Source organism: Rutidosis leptorrhynchoides, chromosome 3 (assembly GCF_046630445.1).
Source record: "Rutidosis leptorrhynchoides isolate AG116_Rl617_1_P2 chromosome 3, CSIRO_AGI_Rlap_v1, whole genome shotgun sequence".
In the NCBI taxonomy this organism is placed as follows: domain Eukaryota; kingdom Viridiplantae; phylum Streptophyta; class Magnoliopsida; order Asterales; family Asteraceae; genus Rutidosis; species Rutidosis leptorrhynchoides.
The window spans coordinates 471,388,643-471,409,937 of record NC_092335.1 but is presented as its reverse complement, the minus strand read 5'-3'; the positions used below and the strand labels follow the sequence as shown (position 1 = coordinate 471,409,937).

General features: G+C 33.8%; 1 protein-coding gene across 4 annotated transcripts; it reads right to left on the bottom strand.

Annotated features, from left to right (window-relative positions):
* Nucleotides 1-3,851: 3,851 nt before the first annotated feature.
* On the bottom strand, nt 3,852-7,005 carry LOC139898112 (uncharacterized). 4 transcript variants are annotated; one of them, XM_071880823.1, is made up of 9 exons: nt 6,748-7,005; nt 5,847-5,911; nt 5,537-5,747; nt 5,071-5,164; nt 4,879-4,910; nt 4,574-4,669; nt 4,351-4,458; nt 4,178-4,265; nt 3,852-4,102 (listed from the first exon to the last, which is right to left on the bottom strand). In XM_071880823.1, the coding sequence occupies exons 4-8, from the start codon at nt 5,156-5,158 to the stop codon at nt 4,263-4,265; spliced, it is 327 nt and encodes a 108-aa protein (XP_071736924.1). In that variant the 5' UTR covers nt 5,159-5,164; nt 5,537-5,747; nt 5,847-5,911; nt 6,748-7,005; the 3' UTR covers nt 3,852-4,102; nt 4,178-4,262. The 4 variants fall into 4 exon arrangements, with proteins under 4 accessions (XP_071736924.1, XP_071736921.1, XP_071736923.1 ...); XM_071880820.1 differs by having other exon boundaries at nt 3,853-4,102; nt 4,574-4,672; nt 6,748-6,965; XM_071880822.1 differs by having other exon boundaries at nt 3,853-4,102; nt 4,574-4,672; nt 5,537-5,596; nt 6,748-6,965.
* Nucleotides 7,006-21,295: the final 14,290 nt, after the last annotated feature.

Here is a 21,295-nt window from a genome sequence, read left to right as displayed (position 1 = left end):
AAAAGTCTAAAAATTATATCTAAAAAGTTGCGCCTAAAGGTATTAAAGCTTAAAGGAATTCTATATCCAAAACGGCAATAACTTAATTAGGCACTAAAATCTAAAAACTGCGTCGCAAAATTCTAAAGCACTTAAATCTTAGTCTAAAGAAAAAGCACTTAAGGGATTTTACGGCAAAGCCTAAGAATCTATACATATAAAATAACTACGGAAAAACTAATTTTAAATCTAATTGCGAACGAAAAATATACAAAATATTACAATTACACTAAATAAAAGGATACAAATTTAAAAATAAAAAGTGATAAAATTACTTATTTTTATAAAAATATTATTTTTATATTTATTTTATAAAAGTATTAATTTTTATATATAATAAAACTAATTATAATACAAAATACAAATTAATTTAAAAACTAAAACTAAATATTAATAATAATAAATTAAATAGGGTTTATAAATAATAATAATAATTAATAATATTCCGTAATTAATGCGAAATAGGGTTTCTGGTCAGGCTGGTCAGGGCGGCTCCTCGAGTCGTGGAGTTTTAAGCCTGCAAACTCCGCGAGTCGTGGAGTTTGAAAAACATTTTTTTTTATATTGTTTTTCTAAAATGATATATAAATATATTTATACAAAAATAAATTAAAAATATAGCGTTTCGCCGCCTCCCCGGCAGCGGCGCCAAAAACTTGATGTGGTAGCGTGGGGGTACGTGATAGTACTATATTTTACTACGAAATACGTTAGAAATTACACAAGTTTTAATTATTTATTTACAAATGGGATATACCTAAACCTTGCTACAACACTATAGGCAGTGTACCTAATCGTAGAGTAGTATAGTTTTTAGTAAGTCCGGTTCGTTCCACAGGGAACGGGCTTATTGCACACTATATTTTAAACAATTATATTCGTACAAAATATATTATATTAATAATATATAAAAGGGGGTTTTACCGTTTAATGACCGGTTTGTTGATTTTATATTTTAAACGAAGCGTAAAGTAAATGACGATATTTAACTAACAATATAAAATAAATAACAATAATTAAAATGACAATAAATAAAAGTACGAGGAAATATGAAATAAAATATATTATGCTTATTTAAGCTTCCGTAACCATGATGTTTGACGTTTTGATTATTTATTACCCTGAGTTAATTGTCCTTTGTCCTGGATTATTTGATAAGTCCATCTGGTTTTTGTCCATAACGGTCCATCAGTCATAAATATAAAGTGCGAGTGTCCTCTTCAAATTATCCTTATGTCCGAAGTCAAATATTTCAACTAATTGGGGACTTAAACTGTAACAAGATTTTAATACTTTGTTTAATAATTACACCAGGTTATCGACTGCATGTAACCCAAGGTTTTAATACTTTGTTATCAATTATGCCAAGTGTCCTTGTACATAATTTCACCCCTGTTTTAATAATTCTAGTGACTATTAATCCATTCCCGTGTCCGGTTAAATGAACTATTATTCGTACATATAAATACCCCGCCCATCGTGTCCGATCGAGTGTATATGGTTATTTATAGGGACGTCCAATTGTAAATCTTTATATTAAAATTAACAAACTATCATTTAGTTAAACAAATATAAAGCCCATTAATAGCCCATAGTCTAATTTTCACAAGTGTCGTTCTGTTGTCCAAACCCCAATTATGGTACAAAGCCCAATTACCCCGTCTTTAATATTTAGTCCAACATCATGATTACTTTGGCTCAAATAAGCATATTAATAACTTAAGTACGAGACATTAATTTAAAAAGGAGAACATAACTTACATTGAGTATTTATCGCGTAGTGTTACACGGACAGAATTTCGACTTCAAAAACCCGTAAAATAACCTTTACATAACCCAAACTAACTAATATAAAACTATCCTATACTATATATATATATATATATATATATATATATATATATATATATATATATATATATATATATATATATATATATATATATATATATATATATATATATATATATTTATTTATTTATTATTTATTTATTTATTACAGAGTATTATTATTATTATTATTTTATTTTTATCGAACGAATGCATGGCCTTTTATAGGCGTTTTGATTTCTGACAGCTCCGCGAGTCGTGGAGTTTTTGGCCTTCAAACTCCGCGAGTCGTGGAGTTTGAAAATCCAGCTCAGGATCCTTTGTCTCATAGCTTGTCGACATGATTATATATATATTTATAATATATAAATAATTTATATAATTATTTATATATTATATTTTATTCTTATGCATAGTTGACTCATAATTTTTGGTCCATTGCGTCGGGCGTTGATAGTTGACTCATGTCCCGGTTCCGGATTTTCGAACGTCCTTGCGTACAATTTAATATCTTGTACTTTGCGTTTTGTAACTTGTACTCTTGTCATTTTTAGACGTTTTTCATCAATAAATTGAACCTTTTGAATTGTATCTTGAACATTTGAGCTTTTTGGACGTTTGTGTCTTCAAATCTTCGTTTTCGCCTTTTGTCTTCGCACTTATTTATTTAAACAATTACAATGAAAATATAATACAATTACATATGAAAACCTATTATTTAGGAGGGATATTGCTATGAAATATATGTTCCTTTTTAGCCTTATCAAAACCCTAAACCCTAAACTCTAAACCGTTCGTGTTAAAAACTCAATCTAAATCCTAAATCTAAACTCTAAATCTAAACCCTAAACCCTAAACCCTAAACCCTAAATTTCTAAACCCTAATATCTAAAACCTCAACATACGCTCGAAAAACACGATAATTATTATATATTACTTTTTCGAGCATTTTCCCGCCAAAATAAAAGCATTTATCACAAAGTTTCTTTATTAAATGTTCATATTTTCATCCAATCTATAATGTTCGTGAACAAAGTTTTTTCAAAAACGAAAAAAAAAAATTGTTTCCCCCCGCTTCCCCCCGATTGGTTACTTCATATATATATATATATATATATATATATATATATATATATATATATATATATATATATATATATATATATATATATATATATATAGTGGTAAGATCAAGGGGAAGTAACCAATCGGGGGAAGCGGGGGAAGCAATTTTTTTTAGTTTTTTAAAAAAAACTTTATTCACGAACATTATAGATTGGATGAAAATATGAACATTTAATAAAGACACTTTGTGATAAATGCTTTTATTTTGGCGGGAAAACGCTCGACGAATTAATAAATAACAATTATCGTGTTTTTCGAGTGTATGTTGAGGTTTTAGATATTAGGGTTTAGATATTAGGGTTTATAGGGTTTAGATATTAGGGTTTAGAAATTTAGTGACGAGGACTTTTTGGTCACTAACCATACAAAAATGGTCATTAAGTCAAATTAGTGACCAAAAAAAGTTGGTCACTCTTCGTCACTATATGTCCGTCACAAATTAGAGATCAAATTATTGAGTTGGTCACTATAGTGACCAACTAATTATGGTCACTAATATTAGTGACGAAAAAAAGCAGTCACTCTCCCTTACCATTTGTGACGAAAGAATGGTCACATTTTTGTTATTAATGACCATAACATGGTCGCAATTTAGAGACCAAAATGTGGTCACATATTAGACACTTAAATGCGGTCACTAATTTTTTATTAGAGACTAAAAAGTGGTCACTAATTTTCTATTAGAGACCAAAATGTGGTCACTATTTTTCTATTAGAGACCAAAAAGTGGTCACAATTGTTAATTTTTACGGTGACATAATATAATACAAATTATCATATTATGCCATGATTGTTATTGCATTCAATTAAACCTCAACTATATATTAAAACAAAATCAAGGTGTTTCCAGGATGTAACAACAATTTGATAAATGTACAAACAATTTGATATCATATGTCAAATCCTTATACTTGCAAATTGTGCTGGAAACAAATAAAGTCATTGAATTATATAATCTATACATAAAATGTTCTACTTATTTCAGTCAGTTTCTTCTGAAGTGGTGTTTGATGCAAAATTAGCCGTTCTTCTTCTTTTGAATAACCTTTTGTGAAGCTTCTGAAACTCGAATGTCTTCTTTTGACCCAGAAAATAATTGTTCTTTCTCCTACAAAAACAGTAATTGGATCAGTTCATAGTTTAACATGACATGTAGCATCCTTGTAATTAGAACAAAGTATACCTTTAGATTCACTCTAAAGACAGCAGTTACATCATTAAGTTGCTCAATACTTTGATCGGGATATGCTCCAGATACTTTTTGCTTCTTACTTATGTATGCATAAAAATTCATGAAAGAAAGAGCAAGTTAGATTATAGTTGAAGAAAACTTTTTGACAATAAAAGCCAAACTACCTTAATGAAAGAACCGGGTGCTTCCAACGGCTTAATCTGACCAACAGTCGCCTTTTTCGGGGGAGTCTTTGCATTACTTCCGAGAACCAATGAAGAGTTTGCAGCAGCCTACATGTATTTTAGAGATTAAACATTTACAAATTTAACAAATAATTCAGAAGATAATCAAATAAAAAGAACTGCTAAAACATGTCATATTACCGCATTCTGGCGTTCTACTTACATTCAACATAAGTTGTAGTTTGCTGTTTAAAAAGCAAAGATGGATACTTAGCCTCACTTTGTTATTACCTTCGACTCCATTACTCAAGCTACACAACTTCTGCATTTAATCAGAGCAAACTACTAAGGAAAAGACTATTGTAAACTACATGTAGAACTAAAATATTTAGTTTATCAGTTTTTTCCTCCACGTCTTTGGTTTTCATCAGTCTTTTCATGCACATTTGGGTTGTGCAAGATGAAACTGAACCTGAACCTAAACTGCTATCCCTATATCTCTAGTTGATGAGGGGTGTGAAAGCTTACCTTCATTTCAACATAAGCTGATCTTGAGTACCCTGGATACAAAGACCAAAAATCTCAGAATACGAGATATTGGAAAACTGGTAAAACACTAAAACAACAAGGGATTCATCATGAGTTTTGGAAATAATAATAAATAGTCACAAACTCAATGAGAAACATAATTTTGAACTTGCAATTAGAGTACACATTTACCTGATGAATTAGGTGGTAAAAAAAATCCACCATATCCATACGAAAACCGTACACCATATATGGACACTACTTTCCCATTAATCTCCATGCAGAGCTACAAAATTAAGTTCGAGATGAGAAGAACTAAATAAACTATAGAGCAGCTCGAAAAGTATCTATAGAGCAGCATAGCCTATTTTATTAGGGCTGCAGATTCGATCCTAACTACTAATAGTCACTTTCAAAACACTCAAACACACACTATAAAATATACTACACCCACCACAAATATCAATCGAAGATCTTGCATGAAAAACACAAATAAACTATGTAAACACATATACCTATACAATTACTAAAAGAATAAAACTATAGACGGAAGATGAACCAAGCATCAAACATTTTTACCATAGCTACAGCTATGGTATATCATAATACCATAACGTGTATAACGTAACATAATCAAAAACTCTAGAAACCAACTTACACCAGGCGAAGCTGATTAGGATCCCTTGTTGCCTGCTTCACTACCAGCACGATTCAAAACCTATGTAAATAAGGTGCACAACAAAACAGGCTTATAGTTGACTTGACCTAAAACACTTTTTCCAAAGCTTATAGATTTTTCTCTTATAGTTTCTTATTTATTTGCACCCAAACATGGCAGAAGCATGAACAATAGGACCAACTGCATAAAACTGATGCATCTTATAATTAATCATCATACTAAGTGTAGTGTAGCATGGTATTTTATCAGTTTCTAACCTACACTTTATATATTTTCATTAGGTAGATACCTTCACTGCAGTTGGACAAGATTAACAGGGTGGATTGACAGTTTAATCCGAACACCTTTTATGCCCTGCCAAAACCATTATAAAGTTAGAATAGAAAAATAGAAGACAACATATCGTTGTTTAGATACTTGCAAATTCATTTCTGGAGCTGCAACCCTATGGTATAATTCAAATAAATTATATAGCATGTAAGGTTAGGGAATCATCGCGAATAGGACAACAGTTAAACAATAATAGAAGAAATTAAGTGAGTAAATTTCAAAAGTAGTTAAAAACTGGTAATATCATCCGTTGATTTCCTACAAATTACAGCATCAGCCATATTCTTTTGACAATCAAATTCAATTTTGAAAAATATATCCATGATTGCAATAACTCAGTAGAAAATGTCATTCCATAAGAAAGGCTATGAATACACCTATTACTAACATCATCCATTTAGATACACAATTAGATAACAGATCTCTGTAAAACAAATCAAACACAATTATTCTACAAAGTTATTATAGATGCTTTGTGACACATCTCCTAACCCTATAAAAATCATACAATGAAAACTACGGTCATAATATACTAACATCATATACGACTGCAATTAACACACTAGTATCAAAATTAAACCCACACTACCTTGATTTTCACAATAAATCTGAGCTAAAACAATAAGAAACAGATAGTCAAAACCAAAACATGAGCAAAGTAGATATACTAATCGATATAAGTAATTAACGTAAATCAAATGTAATCAAAACTTTGTTCCATTACTTCCGTATAGTAATTAATGTAATGTAAATCGAATGTCATCAAAACCTAATTTCTAAATAGATACGCAGGATACTGATTTCATTCATAATGTAATGTATGTAATTAACGTAGGCTTATATGTAAGTAGAATACAAACCGAATTCTGTACAGTCTCTCGATCTCAACACAACGGACGATTGGAGAAGAAGCGAACAGAAGATTGAAATCTGCGTATATTGGCGTTTGTATTGGAATGAATGAACGGAAGTAATGTATATAGACTGAAATCAATTAATTGAGCTTAAATCGAATACAGTCCATAATGATCGGGTAGAATTTCTATTTCTCGATATAGATCTAATAATTGGGCGTAAATTTGTTTATCTGCGTAAATCGAATGCATGTCTCGATTTCATAATAAAAAATTGGGCGTTTTTAAACAGATTTTTTTTTTTTTTTTCCCAACATCGAAAAAGAAACTATTATTAATAAACCTTCATCGAAACGATGTAAGGTACGATTACAAAGAAAAGACATTCGGCCAAGAAACAATAATACAAATGCTAAACAAACTTAAGCCGAAATACATAAAATTCCGGGATTACAAACCCAAACGTAAAATTGATGACTAAAACATAACTTGTGATAAGTCGCCCACGTGAAAACCTTTAACTTGATTTGTTGAACAATGGACTTCCAACAAGTGTAGTTGCCGTTGAAAATGAAATCATTTCTTGCTAACCAAATGGACCAAATCGTGACCGGCCCGATCAACCTCCAAAACCTTTTATCACCGATACCCATTCCATAAAACTAATCTCCCGAAAATTCTAAAATAGATTTTGGAATTACCCATCTAACATTCCACCAATTAACAATGAAGAAGTAAATGTTCGACCGTTTCGGGTTCGGACTCGCACCAAACTCATAAAAACGAGCTATTGGCCGGTAAAATATGTCTCCGGATAAGAGTATCTTTAACCGGGACGCAACAGTTACAAGCTAACCAATGAAAGATAGAAATCTTGGAAGGAACCCGATTGTTCCAAATTAAATTTTTCCAATCTGGTGAGTTAGAGTTATCCATAATAACGAGTAACCTCGTTGCTTCTGCTACATTAAAAACACCCAAGCCCGAAGGAATCCAAATAATTTCGTCTTCACCGGAAGACAAATGAAAGTCAGAGAGCTCAAGATATAAATTGCATGCGGTTATATACTCGGTCAAAGATAACGGCCCGTTCAAATGAAGGTTCCAGCCCATTTGGGCTCCTCGGCCTAATTCAGGCCACCTGAATGAACTAACAGAAGCATTTTGAATCGAGCATAAGCTATACAAACAAGGAAATTTGTCGCGAAGAGGGGAATTTCAGACCCAATTATCATGCCAAAACGAAATTTGGGAACCGTCGCGGAGTTTCCACTTCCAACAATTCGGGCCGATCAAATTTACCAAGCTTTCGTCTTTCTGAAGATTAAGTACACTTTTCCAAATTGAAGACGTCTTTGCAATAGAAAAGGTAGAAGCGTTATTGTCATAACCCGTCCTTAACCGTAAGAACGTGTTAGATAACGTATGATTTCATTGCGAGGTATTGACCTCTATATGCGACATTTTTAAAAGAAAAACTGCATATATTATACATTACAAACCATGATTGTTATTTTTGATACAAGCTTTGGACGAAATAAAGATGATTATCGTTTAGCGATAATCTTCGACTTACAAACTTTACAAATGATGATAACAACACGATTTCTAGCATATTTTACAACACAAGTTCTTGGATATGCAGTCTTATTTTTGACACAAATATGCGTACGCAAGATCCTGCTCAAATTCAACATAATGCAGCGGAAGCTTTTAGAAATCACCTGAGAATAGACATGTTTTAAAAGGTCAACATAAAGTTGGTGAGATATAGGTTTAGTGCCGGCAGCAATATATATATAGACCACAAGATTTCGTATATAAACAGTTTAATAAAAATATTCTAAGTGGTTGAGCACTTGGTAACCATACTTAACAATTAATCACGTCGCATATTCCCTTTAATATGAAATCTTACTACACTGTACCAAGTGTAGTCACGAAACGAAGTACTGTGCAACCGTTGAATACTGGTCGTCCAGTCCGGTTGGGGTTGTCAGGCCCGATAGATCTATCAACAGGATTCGCGTTTACAATACCGCTGTAAATATTAGTTACCAAGCTACAGGGAAGTATGCCAGTGGTACAACTCAACGTAGAATATATTTTTCAGTTACTTGTGTCCATATCGTAAAAACATAAAATACATGTATTCTCATCCCGAAATATTTAGAGTTTAAAAGTGGGACTATATACTCACTTTCGTCTTGAAGATATATATATATAATTTGACTTGGTCTCCGGTTGATATCACGAACCTATCCATATATAATATATCAATACCTTTTCTTTTTAAACAAACGTCACATATATATACTTGTTATACTTTTAATACTTTGAATAATTCCTTAGTCCGTAGTTAGCAGTTCGTTGTTAGTAATTCAATTTTAATGGTTCATTTTTAGATGTTTAATATACCCGCAATGAAATAAATAAAACCCCCAACGAAATAAATAAAACCCCATCGTATATGTATTGGTCGAGATTAATCTTGACCCACGGTACCGGTGTTGTCAAATGACGTGTTGCGTACATAAAGTACCGGTGTTGTCAAATGACGTGTTGCGTACAATCATGGGATCTTATGATTAATCTTCTCGTGTTGTTTACGGGTGATCCTGAACCATATAAAATTGAATTATATAAAATATCATGTTATCTTAGAAAGATGTGATTTTATTTAATTTTTCCCAATTAATCCCGAAGTTAAACAAGTCTTGGATAACCAATTTTGTTTCGGTCATAGTTTCTTCGTTACAAATCCGTTTTCGTTGATTCAACTTGCCATCTCCTTGGATCGAGTCCCTCTTTAAGACTATGAACTGAAAATACCTTGGTTTGTATTCAAAATCACACGGCATAGGTGAAACTTTAGTGAAACTTATGAAGTTAAACATTTTCCTTTATGTAAACAACCTTAAATGATTATTTTTCTAAAAATACTTATACTTTGAATTAAATCATGGAATTTTTATGTGTTATCATATCCATAGTAAAAATCATTTTTCCAGAACATAAACCTCCAATTCAAAGTTTAAGATAGTTTTTAATTATCCAACCCAAAACAGTCCCCGGTGGCACTCCGACGTCGTAAAACAGTTTTTAAGATAATCTTTGAAAAACCAAGTTATACCTTGTTAAATTAGCATATATTTAAGTTATATTACAGGTCTTGGAGTATTTTAAAAGTTAAGTTAGAAGGATCTATTTAGTTTGCAAACAAGTTTGAAAACATTCAAACTATGTTCTTGTTGTTAAAATTTTATACCACAAAATAAGATAGCTATATATATATGAATCGAATAAGGTTATGAACATAGATTCTACCTCAAATTCCTTGGACAAGGTTGCTGTAAAAGAGGAGTAAGAACCTAGAACCAAAAGGGTGATGGAAGTGGATGAAAGATTGGAAGTAAGTTGGTGTTCTTGGAAGGTTTTCTTGAAGTATTTTTGTAAGGGTTTTCTTATGATGATTAAGTGATGTTTTGAAGCTAAAAACTTATGAGGACCTTGAAGAACACTTGAAGGTTGAAGATAAGAGAGTTTAGAAGATCATTTAACTTGAAAGAAAATTGTTATGAAAGTGTGCATATGTGTATATAGGCGTATATATGTATATGTATATATAGACTTTATTTTTTTGATTTTTAGCTCAAAAGTCCTCATATATGATCCCACATGTATTGACTAATCAAAGGCTGATAAGATCATATAATTGAAGTCTAATAATTGGTATTTTTCAATAGTAAAACTTCTAGAAACTGCGTATTTATACGGGTACATATACCCTAAGTATACGTATAGAAATCTTGTGAAAACGGAACGAGGATTCAAATATAGCTATCTTTTGTGAATATACTTATATGGTTTTTATGTATTTAAGTCCTTAAAAATGATTAAATACATTACTTATACGATATATGTATAAACATTATATGTCATAAGTATTTAAGTCAAATAACGTTACGTATGGTTATCGTTTTGAAAACTTAAGTTAGTAGTTTCAAAATATACTTATAACTTATTGTTATTAATACAAAATGAGGTATTAAAACATCCTTAAATCATGTTAAACATGTATATATACATATATGTATACAAACGTATAATTATCATATATTGTATAGTTCGTGATATCATCGGTCAAACTAGACGGTCAAACGTTGTGTAAATCTCTTTTCGAAAAACATAAGTCTCGACAATTTGGATTGCTTATCATGTTGGTAAGGTTTAATTTATGTAAATATTAATCTTATAAATATAGAACGATCGAAAAAGTGCGGGTCGTTACAGTTATTAATTAACTTACCGAAAAATGAACGACCAAATGAAGAGCAAACCAACGCACGCCAAATGTGAACTTTATTCGAGTTTAGCTTTGCCCACCATTTTGCTAAAAGAATAAGGTTTTTTGACCGAAGAGGGGACACTCCTAGCCCGCCCGATTCAATAGGCAAACATACGGTTTCCCATTTAATTAAAGACGTTTTCTTCTTCAAACAATCCCCGCCCCATAAGAAATTCCTTCGATAAGATTCCAATCGTTTAATTACCGACACGGGCGCTTTATAAAGAGCCATAAAGTGTAACGGTAGGCTAGAAAGAACCGCTTTGACCATAACTAACCTTCCTCCAAATGACATACAACGACCCTTCCATCCGGCTAACTTTCTTTTAAACTTCAACATAATAGGATCCTACATGGAAACCCGATTACTAGAGAATCCGATTGGAATCCCTATATAATCTAAAGGAAATGATCCTACTTCACACCCCATAAAGTCCGCAAAGGTTCTCAAGTCAATTCTTGAAATGTGAATGCCATAAAGCTTTGTTTTTGAATGATTGATCTTAAGACCCAACATATGAGAAAATGATGTAAGTAGCTCCTTTATTCGAGATAACTCTTGAAACGACGGAAATGCAAATAGGATTGTATCATCCGCGAATTGCGAATGATTGACTCTTAAAGAGTTATTAACTTTGAACCCTTGTAGATTCCCGTTACCCAAATCATTGGATAGAAGTTTACTCAAAACTTCCGCTACAAGAATGAATAAGAACGAAGATAAAGGATCACCTTGCCTTAAACCTCTAAACATAACGCCTTCGCTTGACGGTAAATACTTATCCTATCCGTTTCCAAAATCGATCACACATGCCCTGAGCATATCTTCAAGAGTCTGAATTGTTCTTTCACTCTGCCCGTCCGTTTGCGGATGATATGCGGTACTCATATCTAAACGAGTTCCTAGTGCCTCCTGTAGTGCTTGCCAGAACTTTGAGGTAAATCTACTATCACGATCAGATATAATGGAAATAGGTATTCCATGCCTTGAAACAACTTCCTTTATATACAATCGTAATAGTTTCTCCATTCTATCCGTTTCCTTTATAGGCAAGAAATGTGCAGACTTGGTGAGACGATCAACAATCACCCAAATGGTGTCGTAACCCCAGGCAGTCTTTGGTAACTTCGTGATGAAATCCATGGTAATACCATCCCATTTCTATTCTAGGATTTCTAGTTGTTGAAGTAACCCTGACGGCTTTTGGTGTTCTGCTTTGACCTTGGAACAAGTTAAACACTCCCCAACATATGTTGCTACGTCTGTCTTTAAATTAGGCCACCAATAACGTGTCTTAAGATCTTGATACATCTTTCCAACTCCAGGATGTATCGAGTATCTTGTCTTATGTGCCTCATTCAATATCAACTTCCTTAATCCACCCAACTTCGGTACCCAAATACGATTTGCAAAATATCGAATTCCGTCTTCCCGTATAACGAGTTGCTTCTCATACTTCTTCATTATTTCATTTCTTATGTTTTCTTTATTGAGTGCTTCTTGTTGAACTTCTTTGATTTGTGAGTTGAGATTCATGCGAATTTTTATGTTCATTGCTCGAACTCGGATTGGTTCTCGTTCCTTTCTGCTTAGAGCATCGGCCACTACGTTCGCTTTCCCGGGATGATAACGAATTTTACAATCATAGTCATTTATTAACTCGACCCACCTACGTTGCCTCATGTTCAACTGTTTCTGATCAAAAATATGTTGAAGGCTTTTATGATCAGTAAACACAGTGCATTTAACCCCATACAAGTAGTGTCTCCATATCTTCAATGCAAACACGACTGCTCCCAGTTCTAGACCATGCGTCGTATAATTCCGCTCGTGAATCTTTAATTGTCGGGATGCGTATGCAATAACTTTCTTCCGTTGCATAAGAACACAACCAAAACCTTGTCGCGAAGCGTCACAATATATTTCAAAATCATCGTTCCCTTCTGGTAACGATAATATAGGCGCGGTAGTTAACTTCTTCTTCAGTATTTGAAATGCACTCTCCTGCTCAGAAGTCCATTCATATTTCTTCCCTTTTTGTGTTAACGCTGTCAACGGCTTAGCTATTCGGGAAAAATCTTGAATAAACCTTCTATAATAACCGGCTAAACCCAAAAATTGGCGTATCTGCATTGCTGTCTTAGGAGTCTCCCATTTTTCAATGGCTTCAATTTTTGCTGGATCAACCTGAATTCCTTTGCTACTAACAACGTGACCAAGAAATTGCACTTCTTTCAACCAGAAAGCACATTTAGAAAATTTAGCATATAGCTGTTCTTTTCTTAACAACTCTAATATTAAACTTAAATGCTGCTCATGCTCTTGCTCACTCTTGGAATAGATAAGAATGTCATCAATGAAAGCAATAACAAACTTATCTAAATATGGACTACAAACTCGATTCATGAGGTCCATGAATACAGCTGGCGCATTCGTCAATCCAAACGGCATGACCAAAAATTCGTAATGACCGTAACGTGTCCGAAAAGCAGTTTTCGGTATATCTTCTTCTTTGACACGTAATTGATGATAACCCGATCTTAGGTCGATTTTCGAATAAACATATGATCCTTGGAGTTGATCAAATAAGTCGTCAATTCTCGGTAGTGGATACCGATTCTTGATAGTTAACATATTTAATTCACGATAATCTATACACATTCGGAAAGATCCGTCTTTCTTCTTGACGAATAAAATTGGAGCTCCCCACGGTGAAGTACTTGGTCGTATGAATCCACGATCCAGTAATTCTTTTAACTGACTCTGAAGTTCTTTTAACTCGGACGGTGCAAGTCTATATGGAGCACGGGCAACCGGTGCAGCTCCTGGTACAAGATCTATTTGAAATTCTACAGATCTAAATGGAGGTAATCCCGGCAACTCTTCCGGAAATACTTCAGGAAAATCTCTTGCCACAGGCACGTCATTGATGCACTTCTCTTTTTCTTTCTTTTCGACTTTATTAACATGTGCTAAGATAGCATAGCACCCTTTCTTCAAGTACTTTTGAGCTTTCAAATAACTAATGAGTTTTAGCTTTGAGTTACCCTTCTCTCCATAAATCATTACTGGCGTTTTATCCTTACGAGGAATGCGAATTGCCTTCTTGGCGCACACAACTTCAGCTCCTATTTTGGACATCCAGTCCATGCCGATTATTACATCAAAACTTCCTAATTCTACGGGTATCAAATCAATCTTAAATGTTTCTCCGGCTAAATTTATTTTACAATCACGGCAAATTTTATCGGCTTTAATTAGTTTACCATTAGCTAACTCAATCATGTACTTAGCATCTAGAGGTAATGATGAACAATTCAATTTAGCGTGAAAGTCTCTACACACGTAACTTCTATCAGCACCAGTATCAAATATAATAGACGCGGATAAGTTATTAATGGTAAACGTACCCGTAACAAGCTCCGGATCTTCGCGTGCCTCTCTAGCATTAATAACAAATGCTCTCCCACGTGCAGGTCTGACATTCTTCTCTAAATTCGGGCACTGACTCTCATAGTGACCTTGTTTTCCACACCCAAAACAAGTAACGGTAGCCAAAGCAGTTCTATTTGCATTGGTGGCAGGAGTCTTGGTACCATTTGTATTTGTAAAGAGAGCCCTACAATCTTCAGCAAGATGACCCTGTCGATTACACTTGGTGCATAACACACTACAGTAACCAAAGTGATGTTTGTGACAACGGTTGCATAAAGGATTTTGTCCTTTGTAACCAAAGCTTGAACCACTACCTGCACCTTGCGTGGTTTCTTGTTTCTTAAAAGATTGTTGTTGGTTACCTCGATCATAATTTCCATTCCACTTTCTTTTGTTACCTGATACCTTCACATCAGTATTGGATGCTTTCTTATCCATGATGACCTGATCCATTAGCTCGTTTGCCATGGTTATAGCTTCATGAATTGTCTTAGGTTTCGATGCTGTAACATTTGCCTTGACCTTTTTGGGCAAACCATCTTTGTACATTTCAATCTTCCGTTCTTCGGTTGGAACCAATTCAGGACATAGCAAAACTAATTCCATGAATCGCTGATTGTAGTTGGTGATTTCAGTACCAACAACCTTCAGGCTTCGTAATTCATCTTCCAACTTTCTAACCTCGTTCCTTGGACAATACTCGTTGATTAACATTATTTTGAATTCTTCCCATGGAGTATCATAAGCTACATCTCCTCCTACAGCCTTCACATAATTTTTCCACCACGTGAGTGCACTATCTTGTAAAGTGCACGATGCATACTTGGTCATGTCCTTTTCAACACAACCACTGATTTTAAACACAGTCTCCATCTTTTCTATCCACCGGGTTAAACCGATCGGTCCTTCTGTTCCACTGAATGATGAGGGCTTGCAAGCTTGAAAAGTTTTGTAAGTGCACCCCACACGAGGATTTGGGTTAACTGCAGCACCTCTTGCAGCCTCGACCCATAACATTCTGTCGTTCACTCGCTGATTGATGAGTTCCTGGATTTCTTGTTCCGTCATTCGGTTCAATCGCGCCATATTCTTCTATAAGAATGAAAAGAAAATAATTATTCACATGGAATATTATAGATGTAGTGTATATTTACAGTACATTATAGCTTATTAATAATATGAACCAGGTATTATTATAAAAGCCTTTTCTTCTTATTAGCGTTTTATAATTATATCTAGGGTAGTACCTACCCGTTAATGTCCATACTTAATAGCTTAGTACAGAATCAATTACTACCATCTAAATAATACTTAACCATGGAAAATTATTGCATTTCACACTTCACTATTTTACATATGCTTATCTTACATCGAACATTAAGCAAACCACACTAATAATATTATACAAAACATTATATGATCCCATGGTTTAATACGGCAGCGCATCGTTTGGTCTATTTTCTAGGACGTTTAGGTTCAAAGAATCGCTTAACGCTTATCCTGGCTATCTGCCTATATTTTGGCTGTGGGACTGAAGAACTGGATGTCGGGATAGAACGAATAGGAATAGCGGGAATAGGGGTGGTAGTGTCTAGTGGAGTTGGTGCCACATCATCCTTATTAAACTCAGGATTTGAATTTTCTAATTCATTAGCCTTTCGTTTCTTTCCTAGTTCGAACTCTTCTTTTGTAATTTCCTGTATTTCTTCCTCGGGTTCACTTTCCTCCTCGGGTTCACTTTCCTCCTCGGGTTCACTTTCCGGGTTCTCTATAGTCGGTTCATCCGGAATTTGTGAGTCTTCCCCAAAGATATTATTTTCGTCATCGGATAGGTTAATGACTGGAACACCATCTGAAGATTCTGGTTCGGAGTCGCTGAATGTGATAACAAGTTTTGAGCCCGACATCTATCACACAACAACTAACCCATTAGTACTACATAATATTTACATATAAATTTTAACCAACAATGATAAGCAATGGTTTTTAAATCAGACCCGGTCAAAGTCCAGACTTACTAATGTATCCTAACGACTTATCAGTTAGACACACTAATGCAAACCTGGTTCGCTAAGACCACCGCTCTGATACCACATGTCATAACCCGTCCTTAACCGTAAGAACGTGTTAGATAACGTATGATTTCATTGCGAGGTATTGACCTCTATATGCGACATTTTTAAAAGAAAAACTGCATATATTATACATTACAAACCATGATTGTTATTTTTGATACAAGCTTTGGACGAAATAAAGATGATTATCGTTTAGCGATAATCTTCGACTTACAAACTTTACAAATGATGATAACAACACGATTTCTAGCATATTTTACAACACAAGTTCTTGGATATGCAGTCTTATTTTTGACACAAATATGCGTACGCAAGATCCTGCTCAAATTCAACATAATGCAGCGGAAGCTTTTAGAAATCACCTGAGAATAGACATGTTTTAAAAGGTCAACATAAAGTTGGTGAGATATAGGTTTAGTGCCGGCAGCAATATATATATAGACCACAAGATTTCGTATATAAACAGTTTAATAAAAATATTCTAAGTGGTTGAGCACTTGGTAACCATACTTAACAATTAATCACGTCGCATATTCCCTTTAATATGAAATCTTACTACACTGTACCAAGTGTAGTCACGAAACGAAGTACTGTGCAACCGTTGAATACTGGTCGTCCAGTCCGGTTGGGGTTGTCAGGCCCGATAGATCTATCAACAGGATTCGCGTTTACAATACCGCTGTAAATATTAGTTACCAAGCTACAGGGAAGTATGCCAGTGGTATAACTCAACGTAGAATATATTTTTCAGTTACTTGTGTCCATATCGTAAAAGCATAAAATACATGTATTCTCATCCCGAAATATTTAGAGTTTAAAAGTGGGACTATATACTCACTTTCGTCTTGAAGATATATATATATAATTTGACTTGGTCTCCGGTTGATATCACGAACCTATCCATATATAATATATCAATACCTTTTCTTTTTAAACAAACGTCACATATATATACTTGTTATACTTTTAATACTTTGAATAATTCCTTAGTCCGTAGTTAGCAGTTCGTTGTTAGTAATTCAATTTTAATGGTTCATTTTTAGATGTTTAATATACCCGAAATGAAATAAATAAAACCCCCAACGAAATAAATAAAACCCCATCGTATATGTATTGGTCGAGATTAATCTTGACCCACGGTACCGGTGTTGTCAAATGACGTGTTGCGTACAATCATGGGATCTTATGATTAATCTTCTCGTGTTGTTTACGGGTGATCCTGAACCATATAAAATTGAATTATATAAAATATCATGTTATCTTAGAAAGATGTGATTTTATTTAATTTTTCCCAATTAATCCCGAAGTTAAACAAGTCTTGGATAACCAATTTTGTTTCGGTCATAGTTTCTTCGTTACAAATCCGTTTTCGTTGATTCAACTTACCATCTCCTTGGATCGAGTCCCTCTTTAAGACTATGAACTGAAAATACCTTGGTTTGTATTCAAAATCACACGGCATAGGTGAAACTTTAGTGAAACTTATGAAGTTAAACATTTTCCTTTATGTAAACAACCTTAAATGATTATTTTTCTAAAAATACTTATACTTTGAATTAAATCATGGAATTTTTATGTGTTATCATATCCATAGTAAAAATCATTTTTCCAGAACATAAACCTCCAATTCAAAGTTTAAGATAGTTTTTAATTATCCAACCCAAAACAGTCCCCGGTGGCACTCCGACGTCGTAAAACAGTTTTTAAGATAATCTTTGAAAAACCAAGTTATACCTTGTTAAATTAGCATATATTTAAGTTATATTATAGGTCTTGGAGTATTTTAAAAGTTAAGTTAGAAGGATCTATTTAGTTTGCAAACAAGTTTGAAAACATTCAAACTATGTTCTTGTTGTTAAAATTTTATACCACAAAATAAGATAGCTATATATATATGAATCGAATAAGGTTATGAACATAGATTCTACCTCAAATTCCTTGGACAAGGTTGCTGTAAAAGAGGAGTAAGAACCTAGAACCAAAAGGGTGATGGAAGTGGATGAAAGATTGGAAGTAAGTTGGTGTTCTTGGAAGGTTTTCTTGAAGTATTTTTGTAAGGGTTTTCTTATGATGATTAAGTGATGTTTTGAAGCTAAAAACTTATGAGGACCTTGAAGAACACTTGAAGGTTGAAGATAAGAGAGTTTAGAAGATCATTTAACTTGAAAGAAAATTGTTATGAAAGTGTGCATATGTGTATATAGGCGTATATATGTATATGTATATATAGACTTTATTTTTTTGATTTTTAGCTCAAAAGTCCTCATATATGATCCCACATGTATTGACTAATCAAAGGCTGCTAAGATCATATAATTGAAGTCTAATAATTGGTATTTTTCAATAGTAAAACTTCTAGAAACTGCGTATTTATACGGGTACATATACCCTAAGTATACGTATAGAAATCTTGTGAAAACGGAACGAGGATTCAAATATAGCTATCTTTTGTGAATGTACTTATATGGTTTTATGTATTTAAGTCCTTAAAAATGATTAAATACATTACTTATACGATATATGTATAAACATTATATGTCATAAGTATTTAAGTCAAATAACGTTACGTATGGTTATCGTTTTGAAAACTTAAGTTAGTAGTTTCAAAATATACTTATAACTTATTGTTATTAATACAAAATGAGGTATTAAAACATCCTTAAATCATGTTAAACATGTATATATACATATATGTATACAAACGTATAATTATCATATATTGTATAGTTCGTGATATCATCGGTCAAACTAGACGGTCAAACGTTGTGTAAATCTCTTTTCGAAAAACATAAGTATCGACAATTTGGATTGCTTATCATGTTGGTAAGGTTTAATTTATGTAAATATTAATCTTATAAATATAGAACGATCGAAAAAGTGCGGGTCGTTACAGTTATTAATTAACTTACCGAAAAATGAACGACCAAATGAAGAGCAAACCAACGCACGCCAAATGTGAACTTTATTCGAGTTTAGCTTTGCCCACCATTTTGCTAAAAGAATAAGGTTTTTTGACCGAAGAGGGGACACTCCTAGCCCGCCCGATTCAATAGGCAAACATACGGTTTCCCATTTAATTAAAGACGTTTTCTTCTTCAAACAATCCCCGCCCCATAAGAAATTCCTTCGATAAGATTCCAATCGTTTAATTACCAACACGGGCGCTTTATAAAGAGCCATAAAGTGTAACGGTAGGCTAGAAAGAACCGCTTTGACTATAACTAACCTTCCTCCAAATGACATACAACGACCCTTCCATCCGGCTAACTTTCTTTTAAACTTCAACATAATAGGATCCTACATGGAAACCCGATTACTAGAGAATCCGATTGGAATCCCTATATAATCTAAAGGAAATGATCCTACTTCACACCCCATAAAGTCCGCAAAGGTTCTCAAGTCAATTCTTGAAATGTGAATGCCATAAAGCTTTGTTTTTGAATGATTGATCTTAAGACCCAACATATGAGAAAATGATGTAAGTAGCTCCTTTATTCGAGATAACTCTTGAAACGACGGAAATGCAAATAGGATTGTATCATCCGCGAATTGCGAATGATTGACTCTTAAAGAGTTATTAACTTTGAACCCTTGTAGATTCCCGTTACCCAAATCATTGGATAGAAGTTTACTCAAAACTTCCGCTACAAGAATGAATAAGAACGAAGATAAAGGATCACCTTGCCTTAAACCTCTAAACATAACGCCTTCGCTTGACGGGGAACCATTAAGAAGGACCTAAAATTTGATATTAGAAATGCAACATTTTAACCATTTTATAAAGCGACTCCCGAACCCCATTTGAAATAACACTTGCAATAAAAAGTCGTGTTAAACACTATCATAAGCTTTTGAAAAATCAAGTTTTAGGAAAAGGATTGGCTTCTTTGATTTCTTTGCCAAATTAACTACTTCGTTTACGAGCATGACACCGTCTAATAGATCTCTAGACGGGATGAAACCGTTTTGGTTATTGCTAACCAAACTAGAAACGACTAATTTTAGGCGGTTGGCTAGTGTTTTAGCAATGATCTTATACGGAGCGTTTATAAGGCTAATGGGGCGCATATGCTCAATTCTTCTAGAAGTATTTGCTTTAGGGATTAACACAATAAAGGAAGAATTAAAACCTTTCGGGAAAGCAGAGGACGAGAAAAATTGTGAGAAAACACCAAGGATATCGGCTTCGATAAAAGACCAAGCTTTCTTAAAAAATTCCAAAGAAAAGCCGTCTGGACCCGGAGTTTTATTCCCTTCAAAACCAAAAACTACATCACGAATTTCTTCTGCACCGAAGTGGATTTCCAGGCTGTGGGCCTGATGGGCCGTGAGCCTATTTAAGGCCAGGTCAGACCAGAAATCAGGCTGTAAAATAGGGGACAGTTGGGTCGAAAACAGGGCCTGGAAGTAGCATAAAGCATAATTCTTTACTGTTTCAGGATCTTCATGCCACGACCCTTCGATCTCCATTCTGATAATTAACTTGATTGTTGCTTGATACGTGAAATTAAATGAAAAAAACTTGTATTCTTATCGCCGAGTTTTAACCAAGTAATACGGGAATGCAACCTCTTTTTCGCTTCGTCACGAATAACAAGTTGTTTCTTTTTGTTCTTGCAATAAACGAGTAGAATAGATTCCGCTGGAGTTAGGTCGCGGATTTTATACAAATCTTTAATTTGTTTTATCTCTGCT

Bases quoted from the DNA above. Each gene is read 5' to 3' on its own strand.
- LOC139898112 (XM_071880820.1), bottom strand. From the start codon at position 5,158: ATGGAGATTAATGGGAAAGTAGTGTCCATATATGGTGTACGGTTTTCG. The intron at 4,911-5,070 runs GTAAATGTGTAC...CTTTGTATCCAG, and splicing joins TTTACCACCTAATTCATCAG to GGTACTCAAGATCAGCTTAT. The intron at 4,673-4,878 runs GTAAGCTTTCAC...GATTAAATGCAG, and splicing joins CAGCTTATGTTGAAATGAAG to AAGTTGTGTAGCTTGAGTAA.